We start from the raw sequence: 15,459 nt of genomic DNA, 5'->3' as shown, positions 1-15,459 counted from the left end.
TCAATGCCCCCCAGTATCGCGGATAACTTTCCATCCTCGGTTACCCATGACACTTTGGTCGCTTCCGTCATGAATCTGTTGATGTATGCCCGGAGTGGCTTACCTGGTCGCTGTTTTACTTCGACCAGATCTCCAAGATGCAATGGGAGTTGGCGTAAGGAAGAGAATTGTGCATGGAATTCCGAAGAGAAGGTTTTCCATGAACTAAACTTTCCTGGAGCCAACTTGAAATACCATTGTTGTGCGGCCTCCGATAGAGTTGCGGGGAAGATTCTGCAACATACGTCTCCTCGCACCCCTTCTAGATCCATTTGCATCTCGAAATACTTGAGATGAGATAGAGGATCTTCTCTCCCAGTGTACATCTTCCATGTTGGCATCTTGAACTTGTGAGGTAGTGGCAGGAGGTTGATTTCTGGCGAGAAGGGAGTTCCGCGTGCACGGTCTAACTCAAGATGATTGTTTCGCTGCCCGGTCATGCAATGAAACATATTCTTCAGTTCGTCAAGCTGGGCCTGTACGGCTGGGCTGACTTCATTGGCATTTTGGTCGGGTTGGGCTACGTCAGCGTCTTTCTGAGCCAGGATTTGAGTATGGGCTCCGGATTGCACATTCATTGTAGTATTCTGCTCGTCTGTTCCCCTTCTTCTGTTTAGGTCGTCCCTTAAGTCACGGGGTGTTCCCAACCTTTCGAACATAGAAGAACCTGGCTGCCTTAGCGATTGATTTGCTTGGTTGGCAGGTGGAATGGATCCATTATTTTACGTGGATCCATCGAGCATGACTCCTCCTGATGAATTCCCGAACAAGGTCTGTCCGCCTACCTCTTCGCCCACAAGTGGAACTCGTGACTGGGGATTGGACGGCTGACCGTTGTTTGTCTGGGAAGCATTCACCGTATGGTCATCCTCGGTTTCTTCAAGGGGAATGACGCTCGGCGTCTGCTGGCCCACAGTCTGATAGGCTCTTCGTATCAGCATAGTGGCTTGCCAACTACGATCTTCGATTTCTGCATGGTGAGCCCTTAATGCCTCAATCTCTGTCTCTCCACTCGGCGAACATACGCCTCTGTTCGTCAAACGCGAGGTTTACTGCGGCACGTAATTCCTCCTGATCGTGATGCAGGGTATTTTTGTGACCCTGCATGAGTCCAAGCACAGCACGGAGGTTTTGCAATTCGGTTGCATCTCCGATGGTCGTCTGGGCATTGATGCCTGGTGGAACAGTCATGTTATGAACGTCCTGGCTGTGTGCGGAATCGTTGTTTCCGGTCTCTTGCACACCAGGCGCAGTTTCAGTAACAGGAGATGTTCCATCATTCACCACGCTTCCCGTCTGTCCAGGATTGACAGCGGGTGGAACCCTCGAACTCCCTGGGTCCTGTAACATCAGGTCCAGCGTCTGTGAGTTTGTTGGGTCGGACAGGCCTCTACGAGTTTGGACCATCGTGTCGAAAGAGCGATCTCTGATTCTTCTCTCAATGAAAGAACCAAAATGTTGACTTCGCTTTTAGCCAACGACAATGAGTCTTTTTGATAAGCGATAAACGATGTGTCGTAATATAAATATATAATAAAGCTATAATAATAATAAGAAGACACATAAATTTTATAGAGGTTCAGCCCCGAGCAGTTTGGTAATAGCCTAATCCTCGTTAGTTGTATTGACTTAAGAATAAGGAAGAAGATTCCTTTTCTTATAGATCTTACAATAATATCTCTGAATATATAATTCTTAGATAGCCTTAGCTTATAGCGTTTCGGCGTATAATCTCTATTTTTACAGTTTTTCGATCGATCCCCTTGCCCAATGAACATTCCTCACTATTTATAGGGCAGGAAACTTGAGGAGGAAGAATTTCCTCTCTCGTTACAAAGTGCATAAACACAAAGATCGTGTGATCATTACTAAATGCTAGGATCATGGGATTGAGGCCGTATACACCGATAGTGGAATCGTGTGTATGCCACATCCACGCAAGTTGATCCCTGAGTTATAGGGATTGAGCTGGTGATTCACGAAGTGCTTGGTTGAATTCGCTAAGTGTTGCTCATTCTGCACGGCTCGTTGAGTATTCCACCATGAACATGCCAGCGAGGCATCCTGCTCGGCATGTTGATCCGACCAGATGCTCTAAGTAGATGCCACATGTCACCATTCTTGTGATGCCACGTCAGAGTGCCAATTTTGGGATAACACTATGCATATGACTGGTTATATTACCTACTGTTGAATGTTATAGTTTAATCATTTTGTGATAATGAAATGTATAATTAGCTATTTAATGTATCCTTCTTTATTACTTTTCTTGTTGAGTCTATGTGACTCACGGGTGCTTTGTGGTGCAGGTAAGGGCAAGGCAAAGTTAGAACAACCATGAGATGGCGGTCTTCTCCAGTAATGTACATATTGACCCCACCAGCATGCGTGTTGAGTTGCCAGGAGTTTTTTTAGACTGGTTGTGTGTGCTGTATTTTGAATTATTTTTGTATATCGTCTTTTGGATAAATCTTTTATAACAGGGATCCCCAAAACTCCTTTTTACTGTCGTTATAATGTCCGTTTTTAGTATTTTTTTTAGTCAAATTTTTATTATCCTCACAGTTTTTAATAATTAATTAATATATTAGTATTAAACTAGTTTTATAAAATCACACACGTGGCGTTCCTATAGATTAGGGCATTACATTAATTATTTGACTTGATTTTATATGTGTTGAATTGTTTCGATTTTATGCCCTAAATAAAACACATTTCAATATAATTAGATTTACTAATTAATAAAGTATCAGAAATTATTTTATGTTGCATGGTTCACATTATTTCTTTCATGAATATATGTTTAATGTATAAATTCGATTAAATCCAGAATATATAATTATTCATGATTATAGTGTTGTCAACACAATGGAATATAATCATTATTATATGTTTCAATTTCTTGTCTCAAGATTTGTCAGTACACTTGATTTACACTAACATCATAATCAGCCATAAACTTTACTTACACCTTAGATAAGTGTTTTGTCATTTTTAGGGTATTGGCAAAGTGTGCTAGGATCAGATGTATGGATTATACATCGGTCTGGACCGATATTGACGTTGGATAAGATATCATAAACTTACTGTTATATCTATCTAAGTCAATATCACTTAGTTGATCTTAGGTCAATAGATCTTAATCCAGGATAGTTAGTTTCTGGCTTGAATGTGTTATTTGTGTTCTTGGAGTTTTTCGTTAAAGCTGACCAATTGGATTGGCCCAATAATTACATTTTAGGAACATGGTAGTATAATTGAGTGGGAGCACTAATCATAGATGTAGAATCTATAGGTTCTATAACTTCTAGAAGTGAAACGATGATTTCTTTCGAGCTTGATTTCGGCTCATTAATGTTGATTGATAATTTTTACCTCGAATCGCGTCTTAAGGTTCGCGTGTGAAGACGGTTTTCATGCTAGTAATAAGTACATAATATACACTTTTGGGGGTAATTCGAGATATTTAAAATTTGAAATGATTACTCCTCCCTTTCGAACTGCTTATAAATAGGATTGAAAACCCTAATTAATCACTTTAGTTATTCTCATTCTTGAAGAACTAGAGCAACGAACTTTTTCTCTCTCAATTTCTTCGAAGAATTTCCAGAATACTTTGGTCAGCACCATCCAAGCAGATCAAAAGCTTCAAATCAGTAAGTAAGTTCTTCATTTCCTTCTTTTACACATTTGCATGCTTAATTTTCTAGATTTCTACCTGCCAATCTTGATTGTTCTTGAGTTGTTCTAAGGTAACCATAGAAATTCTACGTTTGAGATTTAGAAATCTTGATTATGCTCAACCACGTTGTTTGATTCTAATTGCGCTTTCATTTTAACCCCACCATACTCATTTTCACTTATCCATTTGGGTTTAGTGAGAATCAGAGTTCGATTCAAAATTTTGAACTTCTGGGTTGAAAATTCCATTACTGTATGAAATTTCTATTTTTGATCCCTCAATCGTACCTGGTCAGTATAACCAACCTATTTCCATTCGTTGCCCCAACCAAATTCTCATCTTGCCTCGTACCTTTTGTAGATGAACCCTAGTGAGTTTTGGGGAGGCGAACACCATATCGACAAGGATCTGCTTCAACTATTGTACGAGGATTATCCTCGCCTCCATTATCTTTCTAATTCTTGCTTTGAAGACTGGGAAGTAAGTAGTGAACACACGCCTTCCCCAAAACCTGAGGTGCAAAACCATTTTTATCTTTGCTAGATCCAAGGTCAAGGTTACGGACGCTTCATTTGGGAACTCAAAAAGGGTGGAGACGCTATCTTCTGTTCGACTGTACATATATTGTCCGTCCAGACATTGCTGATACTTTGCTCGAAGGACGTCCAAGCCCTACAGTTGCAGGTAAACCTGTTGCCATGTTTGTTGTGACTATTGCTAGGCAGACAAACAAAGTTTTGTCCAGACGTAGAATGATGGCGCGAACCAAGCAAACTGTAACGGAAATCTTCATTGTTTGACCCACTCATCGCCTGTCTCGCCACTTTGCCAAATGCTGAACAGGCCGGGCCTGCCACTGAAGAGGAGGACATAACTTGGGACATTGAAGTCCATTAGATGGAGGACTAGGGTGAGGTCCGTCCTGCTACTCCTGCTGAGGCCAAAGGAGATGAAGAAGAAGGAGTAGCTCGGGTGTCACAATTCGGTGGCTTCAATGAAGAAGGAAAGCCCGTGCCTGAAGTCGGGGAGGTTCTAGAGGCGAGTGAAGACTATGTTATTGAAGAGTACACCGAGGCTATTCCTTTGAGGAGGCAAGGCGCACTAGGAAATCGATGGGTCTCTCAACCATCTATGGTGACCATGGCCATGATGAAGAATTTTCTCAACCGTGGTTACCTAGGGAGTGTTGAATGCTTCCTTCACTCCCCCGACCAGCTGGCGACTAGCCTAGGGGAAGGTTATTGTGCTTGGTCGGGCGTTCATACCAAGCAGGGTGCTATTTTGCCCTTGCTCCCATACTTTAGGAGGATTGCAAACTATTACCATATAAGTCCGACCAGTTCACTCCCAAGGACATCAAGTACTTGTCTGCCCTATTCGTTCTCTATGTCTCACAAGGGTGGGGTGAGCCTTCCCCGCATGATACCAACTGGCTCTTTGATCTGAAGTCAAGTCCCAAGCAGAACAGGTTAGGATACTTCTATTTTTCTCAATTTGAGAAGAAATGGTTGACGGGCACCACACCTACTGAGGTGACTAAGATAGGGTACTTTATGGACGAATACTACTTCGTCAAAGGAATGGGTACCGTTCACAGTAGCTTCTAGCAGGTACCATCCTACTGTCGCCCTCCATTCACACTGGAGCTCAAGAAGAGGGCACAAAAGATCCTTCAATTGCCTCCTACTGCACGGAACATCTGCCTCTTGACCTCCAAGACCAATTTTGTTAAGTATAAACTTTTTCCAACTGATTTTGTACCAAAGGTTGTGAAGAAGGAGAAAAAGGCTGAGCCCAAACAAGAGACTCCGAGCAAAAAAAAGGAAGAAAGCCCCTCTAACTAGCCAAGCACCCGTTGAATGGTCTATCCGGATTAGGGAGGAACCTGAAAGACCTGCTCGGCGATCCGCCTTAGTGGCGGGAAAGGGTAAAGTCGTTCTTACGGAGTAGGAGCCAGAAGACTCTTCAGATGACGAGCCTCTATCTTTGCTTATTCGGGAGAATGCTCCTGCTTACGTGTAGGGTATTTTAACTCATATTTAATTGTCATTTTACTTGGCTTATATAACACTTATTTTTAACCTTCTTATTTTGTTCATATACAGCTATGTCTCAGAAGGTGTTCCAAGCTCTGAAGAAGAGGTCGGGTGACAGCTCTGGACTGACCCCTCTACCCAAAAAAATCAAGAGGTAATGAGGTATCGCCCAAGGAGATATTGCCCAAGGAGAAAAGCTCGGTCGAGTCTCCTATCGACCTCTCTGAGGAGGTGGTATGTGAGGTGGAGACAGCAACCAAGAAGGCTCCCAAGTCAAAAGGTTCCAAGGGAGGTATCACGGATGAGTCTGGTCTGCCCAGGCCCTCAAACACTCCCATCGTGCTGAACCTTGAGACCAAGAAGGGCAAGAAGATGCTTCAGCACTACCAGGGTCAACTACTTCTCGAGGTGAACGATAAACTATTTAGAGGGGACAAGATGTCCGTAGAGCTTCTGATGGGCGGGCTCCTGAAGGAGGCAACTCGAGTAAGTATTTCTCCTTTGGTTTTTATCTTGTCTTTTTACCCGTGCAAGTTTTAACCTTTTCCTGTGCAGCTCAATGTGAAGATGACTTACACCTATTCCCGAGCCAAGTCTACTGCCCTGAAAAATATCACCACCACCACCAATCCGTGGAAGGAGGTGGATGTGGCCAAGAAGGAGGTTGAGGTTGTAAGGGCAGAGCTGGGCAAAGTGAACAAGCAATTTTAAGCTGCCAATAATCGAGTTGAGGAGCTAAAGAAGGAGATCAAGGAGATGCCATCTACCTTTTAGCTCGAGGCGGATAACGAGGCTCTGTCCAAGGAAGTTAATGGTTTAAAGGATGAGAGGGAGGGTCTCTGTTTGCAACCTTGACCACGGATAAGACAAACTTTGAAGAGGACGTTAAATCTAGGCAGACCAAGAAAGAAGAGATTCTAAAGGAGGTTGAGAATTTGGAGTCTATTGCCTTGGAAGTTTTCTATGAATTTTGGAAGGCTAAACCATAAGGAAACTTTGATTACCTCGGTGATACCAAAGAGGCATATCTTAGTTACTGTGCGAGCCAGGCAGCCAAACAAAACCCCGAGGCAGACAATTCCACAGCCCTGACCAATCATAACACAGAGACCCCAGCCTCCAATGACCAACCGAGCGTTCATTAAACTCAGTAATACTCCATTTTATTTTGAGATGACTAGCTAACCGGGCAGCCTTTACTCCCGAATTTATATCGTGCTTTTGTCATCTTTTCTTAAATGGATATTTTCCCTTATTTTAGTAATTATACGTGTAACTGCTATGTTTTTTTAGCTTGTTATTTACTGATGCTTTGTATGGGTATAGTGGCCCCTTAAGTGACCGAGCTATGACTCTTGGTCACTTGTATTTTACAAGTTCAATTTTTGTCTTTCGGCTTTTGGGTTCGAGCAGACCCTTTGTACACATTTTGATGGTAAATTCATAATTTGCTATAAAATAATTGACACAATTAGAATGATAATTAATATTCATGTATTGGTCGAAATAATTTTGTTACCGTAGTAACTTACATTTATTAAAGCTATTAAATGATCTAACTGATATTTAGCTAATTTAAACACAAAATAATTGCACTTTTAGAATTGTACTTTAAAGATGGTCATCTGACCTGAGTACTAGTCATTTTATCTAAACATTTGAGTAAGATTCTCCCAGAAGGCCATCTACTTAAGAGTAAATGTTCTAGCATTGTGTACTTAAAGTCGGCATCAGACCTTGTACACTTACTGGTAGTATTTCCTCAAATGTTCCCCATTCCAATACCTTGGTACTAGAACGAGCTCCATATTTTCATCATACCGCCCCAGCTTATATGCTCTAGAGTCTGTGACTTCGACACCTGATTTGGTCCTTCATAGTTAGGTCCGTACACACCAGTCGCGCTGTCTTTTGTGTTCAAGAATACTCTTTTGAAAACTATATCTCCCGCAAAAAAATTTCTTGTCCTCACTTGCTTGTTGAAGTGCCAAGCTACCTTTTGCTGATGAGCTACTAGCTTTAGGTTTGTTGAGGCTCATTTTTCTTCAATCTCGTCAAGTGATTCTGCCAGGAGGGCATGATTAGCTTCTTGATCGTAGGTCAATCTTCTACGGGACAAAGGTTCTAATTACACGGGCAGCATAGCTTCATAACCATAGGCCATAGCAAATGGTGTTTTCACGATTGATGTTTTCTCTGTTGTGTGGTATGACCACAATACGTCTGGTAGTTCTTCAGGCCAGTACCCTTTAGCCTCTTCAAGTCCTTTTTTTCATGGTGTCTTTGAGTGTCTTGTTGACTACCTCGACCTAACCATCTGACTGAGGGTGTGCCACTGTGGAGAAACTTTTTATGATTCCATGTGTCACACAGAAATCTGTAGACATCTGTCTGTCAAATTGTTTGCCATTATTCGAAACGATCTTCTGCTGGACACCGAATCGACATATTATGTTTTTCACTACAAAGTCCAATACATTTTTAGATGTGATTGTTGCTAAAGGCTTGGCTTCTGTCCACTTTGTGAAATAATCAATTGTGACCACTACATCCTTACTCTGCCCTTGCCCTTAGGCAATTGTCCGGTCAGGCTATTCCCCAAATGGCAAAAGGCCAAGGACTTTGCATCTGAATTATCTCGTTGGGCAGTGCACAGGGGATCTTCGAAAATCTCTGGCATTTGTCACATTTCTTTACATAAGCCTTTGAATCGTCCATCATTATCGGCCAGAAATATCCTTGCCTTAGTATTTTCTTTGATAGGCTTTCTCCTGCTGCATGGTTACCAGAGAATCCGTCACGTACTTCGCACAGGAGTCGTGCAGCTTCTTCTTTTGTTACCCATCTAAGTAATGGCATAGAAAAACCTCTTCTATACATAACACCTTCTACTATGATGTACCGTGCAACTTTCCTCATCATCTTTCGAGCCTCATTTCTGTCATGTAGAAGTTCTCCAGTGTTGAGATAGGCTGCTATGGGTGCCATCCAGTTTGGTGTTGTGTCTATCATTTTGATTTCTTCAGAACAATTGATAGTGGGTTCTTCTAAGAATTGAATAAGGACTAGGTTGGCCTTATCTGTTACTGTGCTGCTCGCAAGGCGGGCTAAAGCTTCAACAGCTTGTTCTCTTCTCTTGGAATCTTCCTGAGGGTGCAACCCTTGTATTGTGCGAGCAGGTCTTGTATCTTGCTTAGATAGGCCATCACTTTCTCTCCCCAAGCCTCGTACTCTCTAGAAACATGATTCACCCCCAACTACGAATCACTATAGACCTCAATGTATTCGGCACGTACCTCCCGAGAAAGTTTTAGTCCAGCAATGAGGGCTTCATATTCTACTTCGTTGTTGGAGGCCTTGAACCCAAATTTGACTGCTCCGTGCAAGTGTTGCCCCCAAGTGTGACAAGGAAAATTCATGCACTAGAAAGTTGGTCTGTGGTTGACCTGTCCACGTGTAATTTCTAGGTAGGTTGATTTTTCGTTGTTTTCTGGAAGGAGTTCTCTTACTAGCTTCATGTTGTCCCTTAAGTTGCGTTCTTCTTTGCTTGTGCACTTAACTACAAAGTCTGCTAAGGCCTGTCCCTTAATCGCTATTTGGGGTTGAAAGATTATCTCGTACTGACCCAACTCTATTGCCCACTTAAGAAACTGCCCAGAAGCATCAAGCTTTTGTAATACTTGGAGTAATGGTTAGTCGGTGTATACCCGAACAGGGTGAGCCTGGAAATAGGGCCTCAACTTCCTCATTGCCAAGATTAGGTAGTAAGTGAGCTTCTCTATTAAAGGATATCGTCCCTCAGCTTCAATGAGTCTTTTGCTGAAATAGTAGACTGGATGTTGGACGTTGTTCTCTTCTCTTATCGACACGACACTTACAACATATTCGGTGATAGCCAAGTATATTCCTAATTCTTTTCCATCCAAGGGTTTTGAGAGTATGGGAGGCTTTGTAAGCTATCATTTTAATTCTTGGAAATCATTCTCACATTCGTCTGTCCATTCAAACTTTTTATTTCCTCGAAGGATGTTGAAGAAAGGAACACACTTGTCTGTTGACTTTGAAATGAATTTACTGAGTGTGGCTATCTGACCAATTAATCTTCGGACTTCCTTTGTCTTTTTTGGCGATTTCATATCCAGGAGGGCTTGTATTTTCTCTGGATTAGCCTCTATTCCCTGAGCATTGACAATAAAACCAAGAAACTTACCCGAGCTGACCTCGAAGGAAAACTTTAAGGGATTGAGTTTCATGTTGTATTTTTTTAGGATTTTGAAGCATTCATCCAAATCTTAATGTGGCCCCCAGCCTTCCTGGATTTGACGAGCATATCATCCACATATACCTCCATATTTCATCGATCTGGTCTTTAAATATTTTATTTACCAGTATCTGGTAGGTAGCTCCAGCATCCTTAAGACCGAACGGCATAACCTTGTAACAGTATAGACCATATCTGTTTGAAAACTTGTATGTTCTTGGTCTGGTGGATGCATTCTAATTTGATTGTACCCAAAATAGGCGTCCATGAAGCTCAGGATTTCATCTCCAGCTTTTGCATCCATGAGCTGATCAATTCTTGGAAGTGAAAAACAATCCTTGGGGCACACCTTGTTGAGGTCAGTTAAATCAATATATACTCGCCATTTTTTAGGCTTGGGAACTAGTACAAGGTTAGCTACCCAAGCTAAGTAGAAAGCTTCAATGATGAACCCGTTTTCACGTAGTCGCTCTACCCCTTTTATCAGTGCTTTTCCTCATTCTTTGTCCAGTAGTCTTCTCTTTTGCTTGATGGGACAAAAGTTTGGATCAATGTTTAAGGCGTTAGACATTATAGTGGGATCAATACCGACCATATCCTCATGTGACTAGGAAAAACATCAAGGTTTGCTCTCAAAAATTTTATTAAAGCTAATTTTATTTCGAGCAACAAACCCTTACCAATTTTGAGTTTCCTGGTCAAAATATTTGGGTTGATTTCCACTTGTTCCAGTTCTTCTATCAGTCTTACATTTGTGTTTGATTCCCAAGTCGGGGATCCATGTCTTCGTCCCTGCCTTGGCCAACTTCCTATTGGGCAATGCTTTTTTCCTTGCCCAAACTCTAGCCGGAGGTGTTTTCCTTCTTGACCTTAGTTAGGGCAAGGTTATAGCATTCACGCGCAATTCTTTGGTTTCCTATGGGACATCCCACCCTATTCTTTGTTGGAAACTTGACGCACAGGTGGAACATTGATGTAATAGCTTTTAAGTCAAATAGGGACGATCGGCCTAACATGACATTAAAAGCTGATGGAACATCAATTATCAACAACTGTGCCATCACAGTTATGCTCCTCGAAGCTTATCCAATAGTGAGGTGTAAGTGGATTTATCCTAGAGGTGCAATGCTCTGGCCAGAGAAACCATATATGAGCTGGGTACAGGGATCAAATCTTTAAGCTAGAGTTTCATCTTCTCATAAGTTGTTTTAAACATAATATTCAAGGAAGCTCCATTGTTTATCATAGTCGGTGCCACTGTCTTATTTGCAATTTACACTTTTATGACCAGGGGTCATTGTGCAGGAAGTTGATGCAACTGGCATCTACTTTAGTGAATGTTATTGTTGGTTCCCCTACCCATGGTATTTTTAGCTTTCTCTCCTCCACGGCCAAGACTGTTACATTTTGCTCATACTACAAGGCTCAAGCATACTTTTCTCAAGCTTTGCCCGAGTGTCTAGCAGGATGTGGACCACCAATAATAACTTGTAAACACTCGTCCACTGGTGGAGGCATCAACTGGTTTTGGTTATTGTCTCCTTGGGTGGCCCTCTAGTTCTGGTCGGCTTTGACATACTTCTGTAAGTGTGGGTTATTCTTTCTAATAAAAAATTCAATTTCTCCCTTTAGATTATTACATTCGTTTGTGTCGTGGCCGTAGTTCGCATAAAAACAACAAAACTTGGATGTATCACTTTTACTTACATACTTCTTCATGGGAGATGGTTTCTTGTACGGGACCATAGACTGTGTTGTCTGGTAGATTGTCTTAAGGTTGTCTGTTAGGACTGAGAAGGCAGTCAATTTTGAGGCATTGTCTCTGGGGTGCTATTCATCATTGTCAGTGAACTTGCCTCAACATTAGTGGTAGACGGGACCTCAGTGTTGGGAGTGGATTGAACGGCTGCTAAACTGGTGTTCCCAGTCTCTTGCACGCCTAGTGTAACCCAAGCAAGAGGGGAAGTCACTCCATGGCCCACAGTGGGTGGTTGCGTATTGACCTGCTCGGGGTTTGTCCCTGGTGGTCCTCTCGTATTTCCAGGAGTCTGTACATTGGGATTTGTCACCATCGGGTCACCCTGATCAGCAAGGCCACTACGAGTTTGTACAACCATCCATTATGCCTGTCAAAACTTAAGACAAAAAACTTGGGTTCTTACTCTCAATGAAAGCACCAAAATGTTGACCTCACTTTTAGCCAACGACAGTGAGTCAATTAATAAGTGATTAATAATATAATTAAAAGAGAACAAAAATGATAAAGTAAAAAAGAACACCAGATTTTGAAGAGGTTCGGCCCCGTGAGCGTGGTAATAGCCTACTCCATTTGTATTGTATTAACTTAACAGAAAGAAAAAAGTATTTTCCTCTCTGAAAGCTCTTACAATTGATCTCTGAGTAATTCTCTTAGATCACTATTTTCTCTCTAGAATCTCCCTCAGAAGCAATTCTTTCGATCCCTTTCATAGTGAGGCTAGGCCACTATTTATAGGGACTTAATGCATGAGGGATGGTTTCCCTTTTGCTTACAATGCGTAAAATATGAAATTACAAAGATTACACAATTACAATACACAAAATAGGAGACTAAAACAAGTTGCTATATTTCTCTAATTTAATCCCACAATTGTAGGGATTGTCTTCGTGTCTGGGCAGCACCAGATCATCCTGAAGAAATAACTCCTTGTAAGTAGCTCGGCATCGTAGACTTCTACTTGGTCGGCTGTTCTGTCTTCCACACTCGTTGGGTAATCGACAATTGTAGATGTTGATGTATAGTATAATATGCAGGCTGTTTGGGACATTTACCTCTGCCCAGGTATCAGAAATGTGAGACACATGTCGCTCGGTCCTCTTGCCACGTCAATATGCAAAAAACTGAATAACAATTTATTTATTAATTAAGAGACCTTGGAGGGTCTAATTAATAAATTTATTTAAATAGTAATTTTTATTTAAAGAATTATTTATATCTATTAAATAGATAGAATTAGTATATAAATAACTAGAGCAGAAAAATGGCATGAAGAAAAACAAGTTTGTTTTATTAAGGAAACAAAATAATGGCAAAATTCTAACTCATGGGCTTAACTAAAGGGGTTCGGCCATGAGATGAATTCTAAGCCATTGGATCTTTCTAATCAGCTCATTAAGCTCTAACCCTAAACTTAATGAATCCCTATAAGTAGAAAAGTATAGCTCTTATTTTTAGATAGCTCAAGACGTAGTCTGTTTTGTCATACAACTAGAAAATGAAGAGAGAGCTTCTTCATCTTCTTCTTCTTTCAATTTTTGAAATTAATGTTCTTATATACTGGATATTTCAAAGCCAGGGTGATTGAGAATGTGCCCACTCATATCAAAGCAGTACCTAGCATAGTGTGGAAGACTGTGTCTAACCAAATTGAAGGAGAGAAGACTCGGGTTTAGATCTTGATAATGCTCTGCTACAGAATTGAATCAAGGGCTAGAGATCTGAATGGAAGGAGTCCTTATTATTCTGCTGCCATCAATGTAAGGATTTCTTAATCTCTTATGTGTTTAGTTTATTGTTTTAGGATGTTATATTATAGATTATAATCAACATACATGTTAGTAAATCTAGATCCTAGTTGTTATCCTTATTTTGTCCTCCAAACGTGGAAGTGCTTACGTAGACAAAATCAGTGCCACGTGGCAGTACAACTCACCAATAAGAAGGCCAAGCCACTACCTAAGCAAACGGAGACCCCAACACTCGAACAGGCATCAATTGACAGACCATCTTCATCACAATAGCTGGTCGGCCAGCCATTGGACTACACCATGGTCGGCCGGCCTGCTCCCCACAAGGTTCTGGTCGGCCAAAAGAAGCTCTGCAGGGTTCTCTATGCACTTCTACACGTGGACATCATCATTTTGGCTTCGAATTGGGCCCTAAAAGCCCAATAGAACAGCTGAAAAATATTTATGTCCAAGGGAATTTCTGTCTTTTGCAATTAATTAATTAACTATGCAAATATCCTAAGGTTTCAAGGGTAAATTAGGGTTTTACGCTTCCTATATAAAGGCCTTAACTCTAATCTAGAAAACTTAAGTTCAGTATCAGACTAATACTAGCCTCTTAGCTCTAAGCCTAAGTCTGATAACTCTGTTCTTCTGCACTTTCTCTCACATGCCCATACAAGCACTCTCATCACTTAAGATTTCCTAATCCCAATTCATATTTTGTATCCTTAAGGGTGCTATATCAGATCTCACATATAGCGATCTGAATAGTATTAACCATTTATTATCCTGGGACTCTGATGGGCATCCTTACTTAGTGATGGAGATGTTCCATCTTGATATGATTCTCTATCTTGTCCTTTAATTCATTAGTGGTGTGGCTTATTTCCTTGTTGTAGGCATACATTTTGTTTGGATCCCTAGTGTTCTTACATCCTTTAAACATAGGGTTTGGCATTCTATAGTGAACTATATTACAGGTAGTAAACTAGATATTCTCTCTTGTATCTACCAAATTTATGTATTCAAAATGCAGCTCATACCCATTTTTCCCTTCTTTATGGACTTAGTGCACTTTTGATTCTTGCTTGTTTGCTTTCCCTTAGAGTGACTCACTCCCACTTTTAGTGTTTCTATCTAGGGGAAACATTGTATCCAGAGAAAGAAGTAGTTGGAAGATGGAGTCAGATCATACCCTGAGGTAGTTGGCCCATCAATGGTTAGGGCCATGTATTGAATTCTTGGCACCCCAGTAGATCCAAACCTTATTGGTTGTGCTGGGTATGAACTAGACGGATGTTGAGCTCCATATGCTGGGATTCCGGGTGTTGCAACAAATGGAGCCAAAGACCATCTAGAGGCCTGAATTTTGGATTCCTCCAAGTTAATGAAGGCTTGGGATGTTCTTAAGAATTCTTCAAGGGTGTCAACCTTTGTTTGTTACATGCCATTCTTGAGAGGAGATACCGCTCTAATTTCAGAGTGTAGAGCCACCAGCATTTGCTCGTCATCTAGTTTACTCTTGGATTCTTCCTCCATGAAGCATTATATGTAAGCCTTCAAAGTCTCAGACAATTTTTGCTTGATTTTAGCCAAAGTGCTAATTTCCATGTCGAATATCTTGGTGGTAATGAACTGCTTTTGGAAAGTTTTTTGTAGCCCTTACTAGTCTTGGGTTGATCCTAGCTTTGATCTCTTCCATGACTCTTGTACACATCCAACTAACGTGATGGAAAACACAAACATTTTTTGTCGTTGCAGAAGTGGGCCACAAACATTAGTCGACTATAATAGGACAGATGATCTTTGGGATCTATAGTTCCTCTATAGTTGAAAACTCTAACATCTTGAATCCCTTAGGCTAAACAACGTTCAGTATAGGCATGGCATCTCTCAATCTTCCTTCCACACTAGGTAATACGTGACCTTTTTTAAGTAGACCAGTTTTTCCC

The 15,459-nt window shown here is 41.2% G+C and overlaps 1 protein-coding gene across 1 annotated transcript; it reads right to left on the bottom strand.

Annotated features, from left to right (window-relative positions):
- Positions 1 to 8,343: 8,343 nt before the first annotated feature.
- Positions 8,344 to 10,188, bottom strand: LOC133034449 (uncharacterized). The gene is made up of 4 exons (XM_061109537.1): positions 10,144 to 10,188; positions 9,465 to 9,713; positions 9,204 to 9,407; positions 8,344 to 8,991 (listed from the first exon to the last, which is right to left on the bottom strand). The coding sequence occupies exons 1-4, from the start codon at positions 10,186 to 10,188 to the stop codon at positions 8,344 to 8,346; spliced, it is 1,146 nt and encodes a 381-aa protein (XP_060965520.1).
- Between the last annotated feature and the right edge of the window lie 5,271 nt (positions 10,189 to 15,459).

The sequence above is a fragment of the Cannabis sativa genome, chromosome 2 (assembly GCF_029168945.1).
Source record: "Cannabis sativa cultivar Pink pepper isolate KNU-18-1 chromosome 2, ASM2916894v1, whole genome shotgun sequence".
NCBI lineage: Eukaryota > Viridiplantae > Streptophyta > Magnoliopsida > Rosales > Cannabaceae > Cannabis > Cannabis sativa.
The sequence above is the reverse complement of the archived record's forward strand: the minus strand, read 5'-3'. Positions and strand labels throughout refer to the sequence as shown.